Below are 21,784 nucleotides of genomic sequence, written 5' to 3'. Positions count from 1 at the left end.
GTGCCAGTCACTAAAGTAATTTATTTTGTTTTTTACCTTTGCTGTCTGATCTTCATTTTCTAATTGGTTGGTCACAGGCTTTTTTTCCCACCTTCCCTTTCTTATTTTTTTTTGCCAATTCCTTTTATATTGTCTTTTTTCTGTTTCTTTTCTCTCCATCTTTTTCTCTCAAACACACAGATTCTCATTCTCACATGCTCTTCTCTCTCACACACACACACAGGCTCTCACTGTCACATGCTCTCTCTCATACAATTATTCATACACACAGTCTCTCACTGGCACATGCTGTCTCACTCTCACACAGGCTCTCTCTCACTCCCACATGCTGTCTTGCTCAAGCACATGCTGTCTCTGCAAACATTCAAGTCCTCACTCTCACACACAATCTCTCAACTCATCTCGTACACACACACACACACCCTCAGCCTCTCTCTCACCTCTGGGCCTCCTCTTCGCAGGTGGTCGCAGGATGGGCTCTGCGGCAGCCCTGCTACCAGGCCTCTTCCTCTTCTCGGGCCGCTGCGACTTGGGATTCGCGGCTGCCCGTAAACGCAAGCGCTGCTCCTCTTCTGCACGCGCCGATGCTTCACCTCCTTCCAGCCCACGTGGCTCCGGCAACGTTTACTTCCGGGGCCGCACAGGCAGGAAGGAGGAGGAGCATCAGCGTGTTTGAACGTGATCTTTTTCTTCGGGCCGTGGCCCTGCCTATCTGCCTGTCGTTGCGCCCGGGGGCATTGGGGGGGATACTAAAAAACTAGTTTTAAAGGGTCAGCGCAGCCGATTAAAAAAAAAAAAAAAGGCTCGGCACAGCCGATTAAAAAAAAAAATTCCCGATAGTCCACGAAAAGCTGCGCATGTCAGCAAAAAATCTTGGCGTGTCACCTCTGACATGCATGTCATAGGTTAGTCATCACTGCCCTAGTACACATACCCCTGCAGGAAGTGCAGCTCCTCAGTATTCTTCCTTGAAAAGCATTGTGGATATATATGTGACTGACTGATTAACTTCATATCATGGTTAACTTAACTAACTTGTTAGAACGTTTAAACTCGATTAAACTTGATTAACTTGAACTCAACAGGAAAGCGTCGACACCGGGCAGGGTGGACGTCTTAGGTAAATAAAGACATGGCGCCCACACACTCACTCATTCCCCTCTCCCCACCCCCCTCCAAGCACATCTCTGGCCCCCACACACTCACTCATTCCGCTCTCCCACCCCCCTCCAAGCACATCTCTGGCCCCCACACACTCACTCATTCCCCTCTCTCCGGCCCCCACACTCTCACTCATTCCCCTCTCTCCACCCCCCTCCAAGCACATCTCTGGCCCCCCACACTCTCATTCCCCCTCCCCACATACTAATGCCTCCCCTCCTGATACCTGGCTGTAGCTGCACCGTTTGAAGATTCCTTTGCTGTTGTCCTCCAATGTCATGCTGCTGGCCTTCCCGTTCCAGGTCTGCCAACACAAATGTGCTTGTAAGGTATCCATCAACAAGGCTTGCAGCTCACTATTTGAATCCTGCTCTGATTGGCTTACTGCTGCCCTATAGGGATAGGGTGTGCCTGTTATGGACAGGCTTCATAGCAGCAGCAGCAGCCAATCACTGTAACATCAGAGCACAAGTCCCGCCCAACAAGCCCAAAAAAACGCGACTGGCAGAAAAAATAGCCCAATTAAAAGCAACCAGCGCATCGGAAAAAAAACCGCGAATGACTAGGAAAAGAAGCCCAATCTCGCGGTAAATAAGCAAGGTTGGCCATCCTGTTAGCAACACTGCGCTATTAACGTTTTCCGGCTGGTCACTGATGACGCGACGCTAAGCGGCGGAAGTGGTTGCTGATTGGTGGGCTTGTTTCCGCTGACGAGCCCTGCTGGGTCTGAGGAGGGAAAGATGGCCGCCCTTGTCTCCCACCTTTTCTCACTGATGCTTCTAGCTCTCTGCTTGGCCTCGCTGCGCGTAACTTTGGCGTCTGGGCGGACGCTTGTGCTGCTGGAGAATATCAACTTGCGGGAGACGCACTCTCTCTTCTTCCGGAGTTTAGCAGGTGAGGCCTGAGGGGGACAGTCTGCTGATCGGCGACCGTCAGCTCTTTGGGGTCGGGGAATAGTGTTTAATGTTAGTTAAATATAGGGGGTAAAAGACTGACGCAAGGTTATCATAGAAAGGCTGAACTTTTCCTACTCTTGCTTATTGCATGCAGAGCGTTGTAATTCTGCAGTCTATCAAAACCTAAGGAATGGTTCAGTCTGCAAAGAGCTGCTTTGGTCCTAGGAGTCACAAACTGATCTGTTGTTAAGGATTCCACAGTGATTAATTATAATAACTGTATAAATTAATGCAGAAAAACAGCAATGCCTTCTCTAGGCTGCCCAGCAAAGTGTTTACGGTTGTAATTGCTGTTCCATGCATATTACTCCCAACTCTTCAGTTTTGTGTAGTATCTGTGCAGTAACCCCCTTCTCCCGTGCTTTTCTGGGAAAACAATACAATCATTTAAGTACCGTTTTTAGGTTCAACCGCTGCTCTGTGCCAATGTTTTTTTATTTACATCTTCTTGAGAGGGTTGGGGGTATTTTTTGAGACTGCAGTTGACCTGTCTTATGTACTTTTTCTTTTCTACTTTTTACTACTTTCAAAGCAGATTACATTCGGGTACTGTAGGATGTCCCTATTCCCAGAGGGTTACAAGGTAAGGGCCAGATTTACTAAGGCTCTTCTCCCATTCTGTGTCTGTGGGGAAAATGCTTAGTAAATGAGACCCTAGGTTTGTTCCTGTGGCAATGGAGGGTAAAGTGACTTGCCAAAGGTCACAAGGAGCAGCGGTGGGATTTGAATCTTGGTTTCCCTGTTCTGTAGCCTGACGCTTTAACTATAAGGCTACTTGTCCACTTCAATATGGCTTTTGCAGCAAGCTAGACTTAATCTGGCAGGTTAGTGTCACAGCTACTGCATGCTCTGGCATGTAAAAGATCATATTGGAGCTCCATTCATCTTTCCTTAGAGCACTGGAGTTGTCATAATAGCTGTGCCAAGCTTACTGCCTTTGCACTGGCATACGTGCAACACTAAATTAGTTCTGCTGAAGGATATCCTAGTGCAAATGCTCTTGTAAAGCCTGACCCCTGACCTTTTGTCGAATGAATAAATGTAAATTGTAATGATATTAACATGTTTGCCTATTATTCTCCCTAACATGTAGAAATATTTAACAGGCTTTACTGTATTATAGGAAGGTGAAATATTTTTCATAGGAAAGGAATTGTAGGATGAAAGAATCATAAGTAGTTGGTTAGAGAATGGTTCAAAGAAAATACTTTTCTGAGGGATTGGTAGGTGCCTGGCATAACTTACACTGAAGCTCATTTGGTCATTTTCCTAGTATCAGTGTAGTTTGCCTGAAGTTGGTGGTGATTTGGGCCGATTCAGCACTAGCACCTAGAGTAGCTGGGTTCATGTTAAAATATTATTATTAGAAAAAGGAAGTGAGCAGGCTTGTGTACAGGATTTATTTAATATATATTTCTATACCGGACTTCACGAATAGAATTCACATCAGGCCGGTTTACATGGAACTTAGGGGATAAACAAGAGTAACCAAAAACAAGAAGGCTGAATCAAGCAAAGTTACATAAAACAAGGGCATTGAACTTGGGGGCTAGAGTAGCCAGGAAGAAAGGTAGAGCGGAAATTAGCAACAAATAAATAATATATAACTGGTTATGAGATTGGTAATTATCTCATTCCTTAGGCTGAGTCCGAAGTGACATTTTGACTAGGGAAAGGCTTGGAGGAAAAGCCACGACTTCAGTTGTCTTCGAAAGGTATGAAGGCAAGGTTCCAGTCTTAGGTCAGTCGGAAGTCTGTTCTAGAGGACAGGGCCTGCTGTGGAGAAGGAACGTTCTTCCGTCTAAAAACCACCAAATCCTTGGTGAGATGACATCTCACCAAGGATCTTGGTGAGATGTCATCTAGCACTGTGTACCTAATTCTGGAGGCTGTAACTCCTAAAAGATATAAACAGAGTAGAGGTGGCCTAGAGATGGGCTACCTAAATAATGCATGGTCTACATTTAAAACCTTGTGAGATGAAACTTAAATGTCTACTATTACTGCTTATCATTTCTATAATAGTACTAGACATTTATTTATAGTCTAGATAATAAAGAGGGGATATGAGATAAAAATATTCCAATACCTTCAAGGTAGGATAAAAGCTCAAGAAGCAACCTGAAAAGGATGCGCTAGAACAAAAGGTTATGATATGAGGCTCTTAAGGGATAAACTTAATAACTCCAGAACATTTCTTCATGGAGAGAGAAGTGGATATATGGAACAGCTTTCTGAAGGAAGTAGAGGAGACAGCAGAAGCAAAATTTAAAAAAGGATGGGACACATACAAACTGTGTCCTTGGCCACAAAGAAGTGAGGGAAAGCCTGAGATAACTGGGTTTATGGCATACAGCAAGAAGTTTCTTCAGTAGGAATAGCCTAGAGAGGTGCTGGATGATGAGCCAGTGTCGTCATTCTGGCTTCACTTTGGGAGATTTTGGAGGGTTTTAATGAAAGAGGGGGATTTGGGGAGGCAGTTATTTGTGAAATTGGGTGAGGAAAGCGGTGGACAGTATGTTGTGAAATTGAGCAGGTCAGAGAGGGAAGCATGTGGATGTTTTGTTTTTTTTTTTCTTAGCAAAATTGGGTGCGTGGGGGGGAGGGGGCTATTGCTGATCTAGGTAATGAGGGAAGCTCATCACTAGGTTCCAGGGTACAGCAGGAGCACCTACATTTAGGATTTTCTCTGGGGTGCCTAACTTCCCTTTCCTGAACCCAGATTAGTCCAGACAAGTAGGCTCTGCATCCCTACCAGCAGATGGAGGCAGAGAACAAAAACTTTGAGGCACTGCTACATAAAGAGAGCGCCGCCTGCAGTCCCTTAGTATTTCTCTGTCTTCAGCAGATGGTAGAGGTGCAAATCTGCAGTTTCCTGTACGAACCCAGATCAGTCCAGACTCCTGGGGTTTATGCATCCCTGCCAGCAGATAGAGGCAGAAAGCTTCACTGACACGTCTTCATAATCCCCAGTGCCACCTGCAGTTCCTCAGTATTTCTCTGTCTCCAGCAGATGGTGGCTGGTGCAAAATCCTGCAGTCTGGTGAGTGTTTTGTTTTTTTTTGTGAGCCTTCCTCCCAGGGTTTGGGTCCTGGAGGATACCCTTCCCTGTTTGGTCGAGGTGGACAAACTGGAGGATGGGGACCTTTTTGTGTACTCGCTCCGTTTTTCCATGGGGTGTAAATTTGGTGGTCCAGATCCCTCCTCTTCACGAGGCCACTTAGGCAGTTCTTGGCTCAGGGCTGTGGGAACTTGGTTCCTCCGCTGCTCTCTTCTTTTTGGTCACCTTCCTCTCCTTCTTTAACTTTGGCTGAGCTGAGTTGGACAGCTCTGTTTTACTTTGAGAGGGTTATTTTTTGACATTTTGATTAAAGTAAAAAAAAAAAAAGCAACAGGAGCAGCTTGAGAGGTAAGGTTCTGATGGACAGCTTTCCTCCCTCAGTGCGATTGATCGGCTGTAAGGGATGGGCTTTTTGCTCTTCTCTGCTGCTTGGTGGTGCTTGGACTTGGGGTGTGTGTGTGTGGGGGGGGGGAGTTGTCCCGCCGGTGTGGTTATGGTTCTTGGCTCGGTGTGCCACACTTAAGCTTCCTTGGGCTTTGTTCTGCATGTATTTCAGGGGGAGAAAGGTCTTCAGAGTCTCCGGCAGCTGCAAAATGCAGGAAGCAGGGTGCCGGCACAGCTGCAGTTGCTAATCCTGTGAGTGACAGGTCAATGTGCGCCAGGCTTTCGGGCTCTGTTGGCGTGGGAATGATGCCCATTTTAGGTACTCAGGTAGTTTTGCCTGCGCCATCAGAGGGGGAGGGAGATTTGCCCCCGAGATTTTCTCCAGTCCACCTGGGTCCCATGGAGGTACAGGGGGGCAGAGGAAGCAGCTGGTTTGGATCTGCCTGCTTCAAGGGGCGCTAGAACTCAGGCCATGCATTTCCCAATGGCTCCTCGCTCTTTCCCCTGATTTTGTTCTGCTACTCCATGCCGCTTATTTGGTGCAGCAGGTGGGGCTGGGGTCCCAGGCTCCGTCCCCGGTGGGTCACGACTTGGCTGCTGGGCCTAATTGGTCCCTTGGTAACCGGCCTTCAGTGGTGCAGTATTTATTAGACCCTGTTTGGGCTGATGAAGATTCCGATGACTCTGTTGGGTCATCGGAGGCCCCCAGATATTCAGGGACAGTGTTGGGGGGGGGGGGGGGGATCAGGGTGCTGATCCGGATGCTGTAGACACAGTCCCAGGAGATGATATGGAGAATATTCCGATCTCGGAGGGGGATGTCCCCAAGATACTCCTCTTGTTCCAGAGGGAGGAATTAGGTCCTTTGATTCCTCAGGTTCTTGAGGAACTGGGCCTAAAGGTCCCTCAGGAAGACTCAGACATGGAAGGGGCAGATCCAGTCCTGGATAGTCTTAGGGCACCCCCCCCCCTCCCCGAGGGCATTCCCTTATCATAAGTCCGTGAAAAAGATGGTGGATTGGGAGTGAATTGCTCCTGATTCCGGCTCGACACTGGGAAGAGCGATGTCAAAGCTTTATCCCTTGCTTGAATAGATGACTGAGCTTTTTTCTCTTCCAAAAGTGGATGCGGCGGTTTTAGCAATCACAAAGAAGATGACTATCCCTGTCATTGGCTCCACGGCTTTGAAGATGTTCAGGATTGGAAGCTGGAGATCCACTTCAAAAGGATCTTTGAGGTGTCAGCCCTGAGTCTGCGGCCCACCATTTGCTCCAGCTTGCAAGGCCTGAGGGCTTTAGTCTGCCCACTTGAATTCCCGCTCCCTCTGCACAGGTTGTGTTTTGGAGGGGGGGAGGGATCCTCTGCCCAAGAGGAGGGGGTCTCCGCTTTTTGTGCTCTAAAGGGGGATCGCAGTCAGGGGACCCCGGAATCCGGTAACTTTCCTCCCCCACTCCTGTGGGGCAGGAACCTGAGGATAGTCAGGAGGAGGGAGTGGATTTGGAGTCCAGTCTTCCTGAACATGGGCTTGAAGGCCCATGGGGTTTTTCCCCCCGAATTTGTCCTGCTGATGCATGAGGCTTTCCTGGCTAGGAAGTGTGCAAGAGAGAGGAGATCCAGAGAGAGAAGACCAGGGCCATCCAAAAGACATAGGCTGGCCTCAGCAGGCAGTTCTGGAAGCATCCTCAAGCACCTGGGGTTGTGTGGTGCTTGTGCGGAGGGTGACCCCAGGAATCTGGATGACTTGGACGAGATGCAGGAGGATGCGGTGTCTCCCCAGGGAGCGGATCCAGATGAGGGTCCGATTCTGGATCGGGATCTCGTTAAAGGGCCCAGGACCAAGGGGGATGACCCTCAGGTGGTTCATTTGTTTAAGAAGGAGGAGCTTCAGCCACTCTTTCCTCAGGTGTTGGAAGAATTGGGGCTGAAGCTAACTCAGGAAGAGTCAGATAATGAGGGTGCCAATCCGGTTCTGGACTGGCTGCGAAGTCTGCGTAATGCCTTTCCCAGACCTAAAAAGATTCAGAAGCTGATTAGCCAGGAGTGGGATTTCCTGGAAGCAGGCTTGAAGGTCTGTAGGACGATGGCAAAGCATTATCCTTTGCTAGAAGAGCATTTGGACTGCCTGAAAACTCCTAAGGTGGATGTGGTGGACTCTGCAGTTTCTAAGAAGACTAAAATTCCGGTGGCAGAGTCTGCTGCTCTGAAAGCTGCCCAGGACCGCAAATCGGAAATTCAGTTAAAGCGCATGTTTGAGGTGTCAGCCTTGTGTCTTTGAGCCGTGGTAGTATGATGCAACGGGCTTGCTTGTGCTGGATTCAGAAGCTTCAGGAGAAAGCCTCATCGAGCGTGCTCTTCCCCGTTTAGGCGGCTCGTCTGGAAGCGGGGGTGGCCTTATGTGGTGGCTGCATGTTATGATTTGTTGCATGGTCTCTGTGGTGGCTGCGTGTAGGCTTCTGTGGTTGTGCAATTAGTCGGTGGACATGTGGTCCAAGACTCAGTTATGCAATCTTCCTTTTAAGGGGAAGCTGCTTTTTGAAGAGGAGATGGATCAGCTGGGGGAAACCAAGGGAAATAGGCTGCCAGAGGATAAGAAGGGCAATAAAAAGGTCTTGCTACCCTGATCCCATTTTCGGGAGTCGAGGAGGTTTCAGTCCGGGAGAGGGACTTCCACCTCTGGTCGTCAGCAGACATTTCGGGGTGCTGGCAGGTCATCCAGAAGCAGGTCTGGTCAGGGGATTGGAGGGAGTGAGGCCTCCCAATGAAGCCAGGTTTGCCACTCCTTTCTGGAAGTGATAGAAGACAGGTTGTCCCATTTTTACAAGGAGTGAGTCAACCTCGGATCGTTGGGTTCTGGTGGTTGTACGAGACGGTTACACCTTAGAATTTTCACGCCCACTCAGGGAAGCCTTTCTGGAGTCCAACTGCTCTTCGCGAAGCAAACAGGGAGCAGTAGAGGGGGACTCTGCAAAGGTTGATAAGCTTAGAGGCCATACTTCTGGTACCATTGAGCAAGCAGGGGCGGGGAAGATACATCATCTAATTTGTGGTTCCAAAAAAGGAGAGGCACCTTCCATCCCATTTTGGATATGCAAAAGGTAAACGTAAGCTGGCAGGTGCCACATTTCCAGAGGGAGATGTTGCGTACAGTTATTGTAGCGGTTTGCAAAGGAAAAATCCTGGTGTCTTTGAATCTAACCAAAGCTTATCTGCATATTCCCATTCGAAAGGACCATCAAAAATGTCTGTGGGTCAGGGTAGTGGGCCAGCACTTCCAGGTACGGGCTCTTCCCTTCGGATTGACTTTGGCTCCCCGAACCTTCACAAAGATGGTGGTGGTGGTGGCGGCAGCCTTGTGATGAGAAGGGATTCTGGTCCATCCATATCTGGACAATTGGCTTATCCGGGAGAAGATGGAGGAGGAGTGCGGTCGTTCTGTGCAACGAGTGATGAACACCCTCAGCTCTCTGGGTTGGGTTATAAATGTAGCAAAGAGCCACCTGGTTCTGTCTCAATTGTTGGAATATCTAGGGGCCTGCTTTGATATAGCAGACAGATTGTCGAAGTTGGAGGGACAGGTGACCCAGCTCTTACGTCTTCCAGGCCAAGGGTCTGGGATTACTTACAGGTGCTTGGCTCCATGGCCTCTATGTTGGATCTGGTTCTGTGGGCATTTGCTCACATGCGTCCGTTGCAGAAGGCACTGTTGTCCAGGTGGAATCTGATGATGACGGAACAGTACTATCTACCATTACTGCTTCTAAAAAAAAAAAAAAAAAATCCAGGTCCAGTCTTTCGTGGTGGCTGTCGCGGAACAATTTGGAAAGGGGAGTGGACCTGGAAGCTCTGGACTGGGTAGTTGTAACCATGGATGCCAGCCTCAAGGGCTGAGGAGCAGTGTGCCTGGGTTGATCGGACCAGGGGCTTTGGTCCATGGTGGAGATGGCCTGGTCCATCTAGAGATGAGAGTGGTGTGCATGGCCCTAGAAGTGTTTCTGCCTCTGTTTCATGCGACAGTGGTGATGTACATCAACCGTCAAGGTGGAAAGAAGAGTCACGCAGTGGCTTGGGAAACTCAGCTATTTGTGTGGGCGGAGCATCACCTCGAGGGAATTGCGGCCTCCCACGTAGCGGTAGTGGAAAACATGAAGGCAGGTTTTCTAAGCTGCCGACAACTGAATCCCGGGGAGTGGGAGCTGTTCCCGGAAGCCTGGGATCACATTTATGTCAGATTGGGTGTTCCTCAGCTGGATCTCATAGCGATGCGGACCAAGGTAAAGACAGCAAGGTTCTTCAGTCACAAAGTCTGTTTAGTAGGTCTAGATGATGTAGTATGCCCGTGGCCAGCAGGGATCCTTCTGTATGTGTTTCCTCCATGGCCACTCATAGTTCATGTTACAGCGTATAGAAGCACATCCAGGAACAGTAGTGCTGGTGGCGCTGGAGTGGCCTCGTTGTTCTTGGTTCGCGGACCTGGTGTATCTGGCAGTGAACAAACCTTTTCAGCTGGCTTATCTGCCGGGATTGCTATAGCAGGGACCCGCATTTTCAGATAGAGGGGATTGCGTTTGTCTCGCGACTTGGCTTTTGAGAGGCGGCGCTTGCGCATGAAGGGATATTTGAAACCAGTGATTTCTACCCTTTCCAGGCTAGATGGCCGCCTACTTCCATGGCGTACGTCAGGGTTTGGAAGGTTTTTGAGACCTGGTGTTTACAGCAGCGGCTGGATCTTCTGTTGGCAACGGTTCCGCATATTTTATCCTTCCTGCAGCAGGCCTTGTCCAAGGGTTTGGCCTATAGTTTGCTCCATGTCCAGATTTCTGCCTTGGGTTGTCTCAGAGGCGCAGGGTGTGGGGCGCAAGTCTTTGGCCTCCCATCCAGATGTCATCAGATTCCTGAAAGAGGTTAAGCATTTGCAACCTCTGTTTTGGAAGGTGTGTCCAGATTGGAATCTGAACTTGGTCTTACAGGGAATCTGTGAGGCACCTTTTGAGCCTTTAGGATGAACTTCTTTGAAGGACCTTATGTTGAAGACTTTGTTTTTCTGCTTGCAATTTGTTCAATCAGGAGGATTTCGGAACTTCAGGCTCTATCTTCTTGTGACCCTTTTTTGCATATTACTAACGACAGGGTGTCCTTTGCATATGGTGCCTTCCTTTTTGCAGAAAGTGGTTTCTGCCTTCCATGTGAATCAGATAGTTGAATTACTAGATTGCCCAGAATGGTCTAGAGATTCTTCAGAGGGTAGAGATCTCTATCTTCTGGATGTGTATTGCACTTTTTTGCGTTAATTTGAAGGTCACTAAATCCTTTTGGCGATCAGACCATCTTTTTCAGTGGATCGAAAAAAGGAGAGAGAGTTTCCAAAGCTGCTTTGGCCGAAAGCTGCTATTTGTTCGGCCTATATTTGTAAGAGTCGCACTATTCCAACGGGTCTTAAGGCGCATTCAACTAGAGCACAGGTAGCCCCTTGGGCAGAGTGTCAGTAGGTATCTCCCCAAGAGATCTGTAGGGCCGCAGTGTGGTCCTCACTTCATACTTTCACCAAACATTACTGATTGGATGTTCGGGCACAAGATGATATGACTTTCGATGAAAGTGTGTTGAGAGCGGGTCTTTCAGGTTCCCGCCTGGTGTAGGGGTTGTTTTGGTATATCCCACTTGTCTGGACTGATCTGGGTATGTTAAGGAAAGGAAAATTGGTTCTTACCATTTCCATTCCTGTAATACCACAGATCAGTCCAGAGACCCACCCCGGTATTACTGCCAAAAGACTGATTTTCCTGATATTTATATGCTGTATATTAAAGATTTTTCTTACCAATTGAACAGTTATGTTTGCGTTAAGAGGTTTTTTTGGTACTGGAGTTATGGAGGTCTCCAGTTCAGGGGGATCCAACCCTGGGTTTTCCGGTTTTCCCTGGTAAAGGGGAATGCTATCTAATCATTGGTTTGGGTCCAGGTCAATACGTAGGGATTGCAGGTGGCACTCTCTAGTTTTATGTAGCAGTGCATCAAAGTTTTTGTTCTCTGTCTTCATCTGCTGGTAGGGATGCAAAACTCACTTGTCTAGACTGATCTGTGGTATTACAGGAACAAAATTTAGCTGGTAAGAACCAGTTTTCCCTTTCTAGCCATACCCTACTCCCACCCACTTTATAAACTCCTAAATTTAGGTTACTGACTATAAATGCTTAGCCCTAGTACATTTTTAGAGGGGTTTATTTGGTTGCCTAATTAAGTGGCTAAATCTCTTTGAAAATCCACCCCTAGTTTGTTTGTTTTTTTTGTATGCTGTGCTTGAACACTGCTGGCTCTGGTCATGTTAACAATGATAGCTCTGCTGAGGATTTGTGTTATGATCTGTGTTTCTTGTTGCAGAAAGAGGCTTTGATCTCTCCTTCAGGACCTCTGACGACCCTGGCTTATCCCTCATTAAATACGGCGAATTTCTTTATGACAACCTTATCATCTTCTCCCCATCTGTAGAAGGTATGAAAAAGATTCTTTCTACATTGGGGCCATGTCAGGTATCCCTCTGCCTACATCATTACTTCTAGGCAACTTTAGGTTGTAAAAAGAATAGTAGGAGATAGAAACTGTTGGCAGATTTTATTTAATGTGACTTGATCTGTTTGTGCTATGCCTAATTATGCATGTAATTTATTTTCTTTTATGCATGTAAACTGCTGTGAGTTGCAGTATAAAAATAATTTTAAATAAAACTGCCAGGCCAGCAGTTACCTTGATACTATGTTTCTCATTACTGAGCATTAGACATACTGAGGAGCTTATGCTTAGGGGTGGAGAACCTAAACAGCCAAAATTTGTATTAATTTTTTTATTTTTTGTTACTTAATATTTATTTTGACTTTCTTTACTTTCCCTTTTCCACCTGTGTTTCTGTCCCTTCTGTTACTGGGCTGCACAAGGACAATTTTTTGAAGGCTAAAATGCATTTAACTCAATCAATTATGAAATACAGAAGAGTGATTCTTAGATTGCTGAATCCTACAGGTTTCATAAGAAATGGCTTAAACTGCAGATAAATATTGATGTACTGATCTTCCAGAATTTCCCAGAGCCTGTTTCATTTTATCCAGCTTGTGCTGGTACAGGCTGAAGAGATGTCCAAGACTTTTTTTGCATTTCAGTGTAAAGTGTCAGCTTGCCTTGTTGGATGTGTTGACGTTTTGCATAATGTATATCCTAGTTATGGCTGGTATGGTGATATGGCACCTATTTCTCAGGCCAAAATGCACAGCAGTTAGTACATAAGAAGTTGCCATACTAGGTCAGACTATAAGGGTCCATCAAGCCCAGCATCCTGTTTCCAACAGTGGCCAAACCAGGCTAAAAGTACCTGGCAAGTACCCAAACTTGAAGTAGATCCCATGCCAGTAATAGAGGCTGTTCCCTAAGTCAACTTGATTAATAGTAGTTAATGGACTTCTCCTCCAAGAACTTATCCAAACCTTTTTTAAACCCAACTTCACTAAACACATCCTCTGGCAACAAATTTCAGAGCTTAATTGTGTGTTGAGTGAAAAAGAATTTTCTCAGATTAGTTTTCAATGTGCTACTTGCTAACTTCATGGAGTGCCCCTAATCCTTCTATTATCCAATAGAGTAAATAACCGATTTACATCTACCCATTCTAGACCTCTCATGATTTTAAAGACATCTATCATATCCCCTCTCAGCCGTCTCTTCTCCAAGCTGAACAATCCTAACCTCTTTAACTTTTCCTCATAGGGGAGCTGTTCCATCCCCTTAATCATTTTGGTTGCCCTTCTCTGTACCCTCCCCAGTGCGACTATATCTTTTTTTTTAGATGCAGTGACCGCACCTTGAGTACTGTGTATCGTTCTGGTCTCATCATGGAGCGATAGAGGCATTATGACATTTTCCGTTTTGTTTACCATTCCTTTCCTAATAATTCCTAACATTGTTTGTTTGGGTTTTTTTTTTGACTGCTGCAGCACAGTGAGCGACGATGTCAATGTGTTTTCCACTATGATGCCTAGATCGATCTTGGATGGTAGTTCCTAATATGGAACCTAACATTGTGTAACTACAGCAAGAGTTATTTTTCCCTATGTGCAACACCTTGCACTTGTCCACATTACATTTCATCTGCTATTTGGATGCCCGATCTTCCAGTCTCTCAAGGTCCTCCTGCAATTTATCACAATCTGCTTGTGATTTAACTTCTCTGAATAATTTAGTATCATCTGCAAATTTGATAACCTCACTTGAGGACATCGCCTTCTATCCCATGACATTTTAGTTTTCGTAGAAGCCTCTCATGAGGGACTTTGTCAAACGCCTTCTGAAAATCCAAATACATTACATCTACTGGTTCACCTTCATCCACATGTTTATTAACCCCTTCAAAAAAAGTGAAGCAAGATTTGTGAGGCAAGACTTTCCTTGAGTAAATTCATGTTGACTGTGTTCCATTAAACCATGTCTTTCTATATGCTCTACGATTTTGATCTTTCTAACAGTTTCCATTATTTTTCCTGGCACAGACGTTAGGCTCACTGATCTATAGTTTCCCGGATCGCCCCTGGAGCCCTTTTAAAATATTGGAATTACACTGGCCACCCTCCAGTCTCCAGATACAATGGATGATTTTAATGATAGTTACAAATTTTAACTAATAGATCTGAAATTTCATTTTTTAGTTCCTTCAGAACCCTGGGATGCATACCATCCGGTCCAGGTGATTTGCTACTCTTTAGCTTCAGTCTGGCTTACTACATCTTCCAGGTTCACAGTGATTTGGTTCAGTTCATCTGACTCATCAGCCTTGAAAACCATCTCTGGAACCGGTATCTCCCCAACATCCTCATTAGTAAACACAGATAATATTGTCATGCAGGAGAGTCCAAGCTGGACAGCAATAAGATGGCAATAAACCCCTCTGCTTTTTCAGACTTTGGCGGGAACATTAATGTTGAGACCATCAGCACTTTCATTGATGGAGGAGGAAATGTCCTTGTGGCTGCCAGCTCAGATATTGGTGAGTAAGAATTTCTCCGATGATCCAAGGTGAAATTGCATAGTAACGTGGCCATGATGTTACTTTGGGCTTGGTTCTGTAAACGAGCATATTAGTAAAATATCCAAGTTGTTATGTAGCTGTTTATTTTTATTGATGTTTGCACAAAGTTTTCCAGCACACACGAGCTTTTTAGTAACTACCATGGTTTTTGTTCTTTCCTTTTCCCTTATAGCTATTATTTTGTCTTTTGCAACTCTCCTTTTAGAAGTCCTTACCTTTCTTGGGAGATAATGTTACCTCCAGGAATTACATAGGAAGGAAAAAAAAAAGAGTAATTATATGGAGAGAGTTTGTTTTGCTTGAATTTATTAAAATCTTTTCTTTCACATTTGTGTAGTTAGGAAGGGGACTGTCCAATGCCATATAAGGAATTAAGAATTTTTGTCTTCTCTCTGGCCAGTCCCTGTGTTTCAGTTGGTTTGGGTGTGTTTTCAGGTGACCCCCTCCGGGAGCTAGCCAGCGAGTGTGGCATCGAATTTGATGAGGAGAAGACAGCCGTTATTGATCACCACAACTATGCCGTCTCTGACCATGGGGAGGTAGGTTTACTGTATCACAAACACCTTAGGCAGGGCACGGAAGTCCCTAGAAGCCTTTGAGACTTATTACATAGAGCGTAATAATATACTCTTTTATTGCATCTCTAGTATTAGTCAAAAGTGCTAGAGATGGAGCTAGTCTGCATGATCTGGCCGTCTTTCAAGTGACATCAGTCAGTGCTTCTTAATCATCCTTGATTCTCTGGGGCCTAAGCTGAAATGAGGCTTTATTTAAAAAAAAAAAAAAAAAGGCAAATAATTAATAGATACGGTTGCACAGCACATTTTTAAGTAGCCTTTTTTAATGTATATAGTAAAAAAAAAATGTTTAAAGCTGCTTGTGACTTGCTATACTACTGTTTTCCTGTTCTGAGGTTTCTCAAGTGGTTGGTCTTCAAGCATTCACGCCATTTCACATTATACCATATCATACTTGGTATGTGAAAAGTGGCAGTGGCCATAGCCCCTTTCGTATTTTGAGGTAGGCAGCTTTAATGCAGAAACACAGAAGCAGTGTATGTTTTTTTGTTTGTTTTTTCATATACCCGTCGAATACTGGAGCCAAACAAAGGGAGAGATGCACCTGATCTTAGATTCAAAGTATTGATGATTAGTGGAAAAACTGGGATTTATTTCTGAGGAGGTGACCTGGCAAATCACTATACCTTGTGACTGACATTGTTTGCTTTTGCCCTCTGAAGCACACCCTTATTGTGGCGGATGCCGAGAATCTGCTGAAGGCTCCTACTATTGTTGGGAAATCCCCACTGAACCCCATCCTCTTCCGGGGAGTAGGGTAAGTGAGCTAAGAAATAAAACTGCCATGAACTGAAATGATTACCAACTTGCTGAAGTTGGGCTTGCCTGCTGGCCTAACAGCCGATACAACATATCTGTAAGAAGGAAAGCTCGATCGGATGCCAAGCTCTCGGTGGCTGTGGCAAGGGGTGAGAAGGGTTAGATATGATGATGATGCTGACTGGAGTGCAGTGCAGGCGATGACAGAGCTGCTGTGGTGGGGGGTCCCCTTGTGCTGCACTGATTTACAGGGCTATATCTGAAGGGTAGAAGTGGGTTCAGTACTGTCCTCTTGATTGCCTGTCCTGCTTCTTTCTGCAGCATGGTGGCAGATCCCGAAAACCCTCTTGTACTGGATATCCTGACTGGCTCATCCACCTCGTATTCCTTCTTTCCTGATAAACCAATTACACAGGTGCGCAGTCAGCACTAAAAGTATTTACTTTGTACTAGTTTTAGCAAGTTTTACACACACTGCTTAGGTAGCAAAAAACTATAATCCATTTAAAAATATCATTCCCTGTGCTTTGTGCAGTGAAATATGTTCTGTGTATGGTAGAAAAAATTTTTTATCTGGTGCAAACTACTTACAATTATTTTATTTTTTAAATAAAAAGTGGCTTAAAGCAATCCTGTAATATTAATAGTATCCATTTTGTCCCTATATTTGTGTGTAAAAAAAAAAAAATAAAATGTTTTTTTTAGAAGTGGGAGGAAAGTGCTTCCGCAACGCACTGTGTATATCGTGGGTGACTAAACTCGCTTCCCCTCTTCTCCCAGTATCCTCATGCTGTGGGGAAGAACACTCTCTTGATCGCAGGTCTACAAGCCAGAAATAATGCCCGTGTCATCTTCAGTGGCTCTCTGGATTTCTTCAGCGATGCTTTCTTTAATTCCGAGGTGCAGAAAGCAGTCCTGGGCTCTCAGAGGTATTTTCCCCTTAGAATGGATTTCAAGGCGGGAAGGGGCTGTTCGGGTCCTAATGTAGATTTCCCCCCCTTTTCCTCTCCATGTTCGGAGGAGGAGGGGTCAGAATCCGGCACACACCCCCCAACTCTTGCGCCAATGTGCTTCTACGCCTAGTTTCTGCTGGAGCGGGAAGGGAAGAGCGTTTCACGTGAATGAGGTGTGGACAACTGATTTAAAGGGCAGTCTCCCAAAACAACCATAGTGGGCTCACTGTATTGGAGTGGGGGGGGGGGGGGGGGCGTCGGCACCTAGTGGACAAATCCCATGATTACAGGGTTCTGGAGGGAAGAGCCCTGGTGCATGGTCGCTGCAATGACTGGGTTAGATGACATGGGAGGGGGTATAAAATGGGGGGGAATATAATCCTTGGTAGTTACAAATGAAGACTCGTGGCTCTGGGATTCCAGTCTAAGGTCCGATTCAGCTGGAAATCCAAAGGAACAGGAGGAAACTGCTGGTCTTCCCCCCCCCCCCCCCCCATATAAACAAAACCTAAAAATAATTAACGTTGTTAGTTTGCATTTTTAATTGCATGCAATGTTAATGCAAACCCATGCTGATTTTTATTCCTATTAAGATTCTCTGTTTTGAGAGAACCCTGATCTGAAGGTTCTTCTCTCTGGACGGTGTAAGCTTGTTCTGCTTAGCCAGCTTTCCTTTGTGCCTAGGTACTCTCGGACTGGTAACTACGAGCTGGCAGTAGCTTTGTCCCGCTGGGTGTTCAAGGAAGAGGGGGTTCTGCGTGTTGGACCTGTGACGCATCACCGCGTGGGGGAGACATCCCCACCCAATGCCTACACAGTCATGGATCTCGTGGTAAGATATCCCAGTACGACAAGCAGAAGTAGAGCTGCCCAGTGTGTCTGTACATGTCTGTGCTTGGGATGAGGGAGGAGCAAACCTTTTTATTTTTGTAAAGGTGACAAGAGTAGACCGGAAAGTTCAGAGTTAGGCCTGAGTAACTTAATGACAGGATGGTTCAAGGAAGCATGCCAGGCACTAGAGGAAACTATAGACTATGCATGTCCCAGACAAAATCTTGTAGTGCTGTATCTTCTGCCTGCCATAGAGAGAGCGGTGTGCATGACTGTTTGACAGCCAGGAGGAGAAAATGGACTCTTCTGAAAGACACAAGTCCCCCTGAATGTTAGAGGAATCTGTTGTATCATTTTAGATTTGACTTGTTAGTGATGGAACTTTAATGTTTGAAAAAATACTTTGCCCTTCGCTGCTTAGCATTTCAGAAGGAGCAAATGATGAGTGGTAATGATCCTCCTGTATGAGTAAGACTATTAATTGAGTACTGCTTCAGAAATGATTTAGAGGGCAGTTTGCAAAGGCATTTACCCAGCAAAAATTGCTGCTTTTGAGTGTGGGTAAAAATATAGACGGCTTCCATTAAAGGGGGAGGGCAGTGTGGATGATAAACACATGGACATTCCAGATGCACACGTTACTTTGTACAAATAGCAGGTGCCAAGTATGTAGATGCTTTTAACGTGTGTGCATGCTGATTTTCAGAAAGAAACAAGGTGGGTAGGGTTGCTTTGCAAGCTTTCATGAAGTACGTACATTAAAATTGTCTGCCCACAGGCTGTGTGTTGCCATTTGGAAAGTGGCCAGGGAAACACCTGCTGGTCAGATTCGGAGCCCCATGATACTGGGCTCCTGGCCTCAGGACAGTTGCTGCAGTAACCTGACTGGGAACAGTGTATGTGGCCGAAAGGGAGGAAGTGGGGTCTGTTACAGTGGGGGGGGGGGGGGGAATCCCTGGGGCAGTTACGAATGAAGACTCATGGCACCAGATCCCAGTGCTGGTTCCAGTTGAACTGGAAGGAGACAGGAATTGTTGAACCACCAAAAAAAAATAAAATGCCTGTGTAGTTTGCAACTTATGCAGGTTGTTGGAAAATTGCCCCCCCCCCCCCCCCCAGGAGAAACCTTGTTAGTCACATCATCAATTTCCCTTCCATCCAATAAATTCATGCCAAGTAGGTGTGAGAGACAGCCAGCATGCAAAGCAGTTTGCTTGGAGAGGAAAGAAGAAACACAAAGGGACACAGATAATGTGGGCAAATAGAAATAATGATTAACAAATAAAAGCAAAAACTAATGGTTTAGGTAGAACATTTCCTAGCGTGGAGACAGATGTACTCTGCCAGCAGATGGAGACGGAATCAAGTTTCAAAGCTGACGTCACCCTAGATACACCCCTGCAGTGACCTCATCCCTTCAGTATTTCTCCGTCTCCTAGCAGTTACTGACATGCTTTCCCTATGGGGGGATCGCTGTACCTTTTGGAAGAAGAAATTCTACTTTTAAATTGGAGAAAAAATTGAGCCCCAATCTCTCCTGCAGTGATACCTAAAGGTCCTCCCATAGTTGAGAATTCCTGAAGTGATTTCAGAGATCCCTCAGAGGTGTGCCTTGGTCCGGTATGGACTTTGCGTGCGTTCATACGTGCACAACTTACCAGGCAGAGAATATGGGCGCACGGGCTGTGCGTGTATATGCCTCACTGCAGCCCACATAGGTGCCTGAAATCTGAGCGCATAAAACTTTAAGCATGAGCCTTCTGAACACGCGGTTACCATCGCCAATGGCTCTGGCAGAAAAGAAACATAAGCGCCTTTCTCTCTGCGTTGCTTGTCATATTGGGGCTGCAGAGTCTGACCTGGATTCTTGCTTATGTCCGCACTGTGAGGAAGCCCAGGGAGAGTTGGCCTCTCCGGACTTTGCTAAGCCCGGGTCCTCCCATTCAGAGGATGAGCTAGTCGCAGCCTTAACTGGGACTGAGTCATCCATGCGAGAGGGAAATTTAGCGGCACCTACCCCAGTACCTCCTGGGCTAGGCTTGGGGACCCGGCTGCCTTCTCTTGGGTTGAATTCTTTCAAGGCCTTCAAGCCTTCGTATGCTGGAATTTCGCAGCACTCCTCTGGACATATTCATGATATCTCTTTGCTACTCCCAGCACAAGAAGCAGGCAGTGGAGACTACCCTGTTAAGGCTGCACAGGATGAGGGCTATAATACCAGTACCTGCGCCCCAGGAAAATACAGGGCATTATTCCATCTACTTCATTGTACCCAAGAAGGAAGGTTCCTTTCACCCCATCCTGAACCTCAAGAGCGTCAACCAACATCTATGAGTGATTAATTTCTGCACAGAAAACCTACGCTCTGTGATAATGGCCGTATAATCAGGAGAGTTCTTAACCTCCCTGGACCTATCTGAGGCCTACCTACATATTCCAATCCGGCAAGAACACAGTTTCCTACGCTTTGCAGTTCTGGGTCGCCATTATCAGTTCAGGGTCCTGCCCTTTGGCCTGGCCACCACCCCCAGAACATTTTCCAAGATTATGGTGGTAAGCAATTTCTCCATTTGACACTTATTACAAATTATCTGTATTAGCAATTCCTAACTTATAGGCTTTTATCACATCAATATAGCTATGATGTAAAATCTTAAAGTGCATTTATTGGAATCCAGCATTCAGTGAGAGTTTAGTAATATTTTCCAAGCACTGTACCGTATCTCCTGCTGTGGACCATTAAAAGTGCCAAATCATTCAAGATCTTCGGTTTACATTGAGCCAAACGTAGTTCATTTAAATGAGAAAGTTTATTGACCTTAGTACCCACAGCTCTAAGAGCTTTCTCAAGTGAGTCAGAATGAAATAATTTCCCAGAGGACTTCTGTAACTGATAAATGTAATGTCTGGTTTGCAAATGGGCATAAAAATGCGAACATGGTAATTCATGTTGGATTTGTAATTGCTGAAAAGAATAGAAGGTATTACTGACTACATAATATACCACATTTTAAACCCTGGAGGAAAAGCCAAATTCCCGGCAAAAGGCAAAAACCTAGAATTAGTAAAAGGTGCACCCCCACCATTTGCAGACACAACACCAGGGCAGATGGCACCGGCCTAAAATATCAGCAATTCTTCAACATCTCTGGCACATCTGTTTACATTTTTAACCTATAAATGTATCTTAATGTTAAATTCGAACCGCCTAATATTTCCTAACATACAGATAGGCTCAACTTATACACATAGTTTATTATTCTAAAATGTTACAGTACTTTGGCACATGTTTAACTTGTAAATCTATACCACTCATATTTTACTTTACCATGCCTCTATGTAAACCGTTGTGATGGTTACCTAACTTAACAACGGTATAGAAGAGTTCTGAAATAAATAAACATCTGAATCCACTCCATGTAATAGACTAAGTAGTGAGAAAGGGAGTACTTTGGGTTCTAACAATTTAGGAGCACAGTACTTTATAAATCTTGGTTATCCAGTCCCAAAGGAATCAAAGTTGACAAGCTACATTGTAAAATCTGAAATCAGGCATGTTTTAATCCAGCTTCCCCACACACACGCTTTGTAGGGCATATTTTGTTTTTATTTCCATGCTTTCAAGTGACTGACGCAACAATCGCACTGCTTTTATGCAGTGCGGCTGAAGAGAACGTTTGATGCTTGCTGGCATTTCTTTGCAGTGGCAGGTCCCCAGTAAGTGTCTGAAACTGGAAAGCCCAGGATTAGCCCCGTAGAAGGAGGTGTTGCACCTAAAGGTTCTCAAGACAGGCTAATTTAATGCATGGAAAATTATGAATGTTGTAAGCCACACAGATTGGCAAGTATTGGATATTGTGAATTGTAAGTATAACTAATAAATAGTCCGCACTTGAGCAGTCTTTTGAGGCTATTAGCATGGCGCCGCTGATAGCAGCTTGCAGCTGTATAGTTGCAAAATCTGTCTTGGGTCTGGTGCAGTATGTCTAGGAAGAGCTGGTGAATGAATCCTTCCAACAGGAACTAGGGGCAGA

At 45.6% G+C, this 21,784-nt stretch overlaps 1 protein-coding gene across 1 annotated transcript in view; it reads left to right on the top strand.

Moving 5' to 3' along the window:
- The first annotated feature begins 1,802 nt into the window (after positions 1-1,802).
- DDOST (dolichyl-diphosphooligosaccharide--protein glycosyltransferase non-catalytic subunit) overlaps positions 1,803-21,784 on the top strand; it is a 28,121-nt gene continuing 8,139 nt past the window's right edge. The window contains exons 1-8 of the mRNA XM_029578618.1: positions 1,803-2,055; positions 11,941-12,051; positions 14,501-14,587; positions 15,065-15,168; positions 15,870-15,964; positions 16,288-16,381; positions 16,747-16,895; positions 17,604-17,751. Of these exons, the coding sequence (XP_029434478.1) occupies positions 1,902-2,055; positions 11,941-12,051; positions 14,501-14,587; positions 15,065-15,168; positions 15,870-15,964; positions 16,288-16,381; positions 16,747-16,895; positions 17,604-17,751 (942 nt within the window). The 5' untranslated portion in view covers positions 1,803-1,901. The remainder of the gene's footprint in view (positions 2,056-11,940; positions 12,052-14,500; positions 14,588-15,064; positions 15,169-15,869; positions 15,965-16,287; positions 16,382-16,746; positions 16,896-17,603; positions 17,752-21,784) is intronic.

This window comes from Rhinatrema bivittatum, chromosome 15, assembly GCF_901001135.1.
Source record: "Rhinatrema bivittatum chromosome 15, aRhiBiv1.1, whole genome shotgun sequence".
NCBI lineage: Eukaryota > Metazoa > Chordata > Amphibia > Gymnophiona > Rhinatrematidae > Rhinatrema > Rhinatrema bivittatum.
The sequence above is the reverse complement of the archived record's forward strand: the minus strand, read 5'-3'. Positions and strand labels throughout refer to the sequence as shown.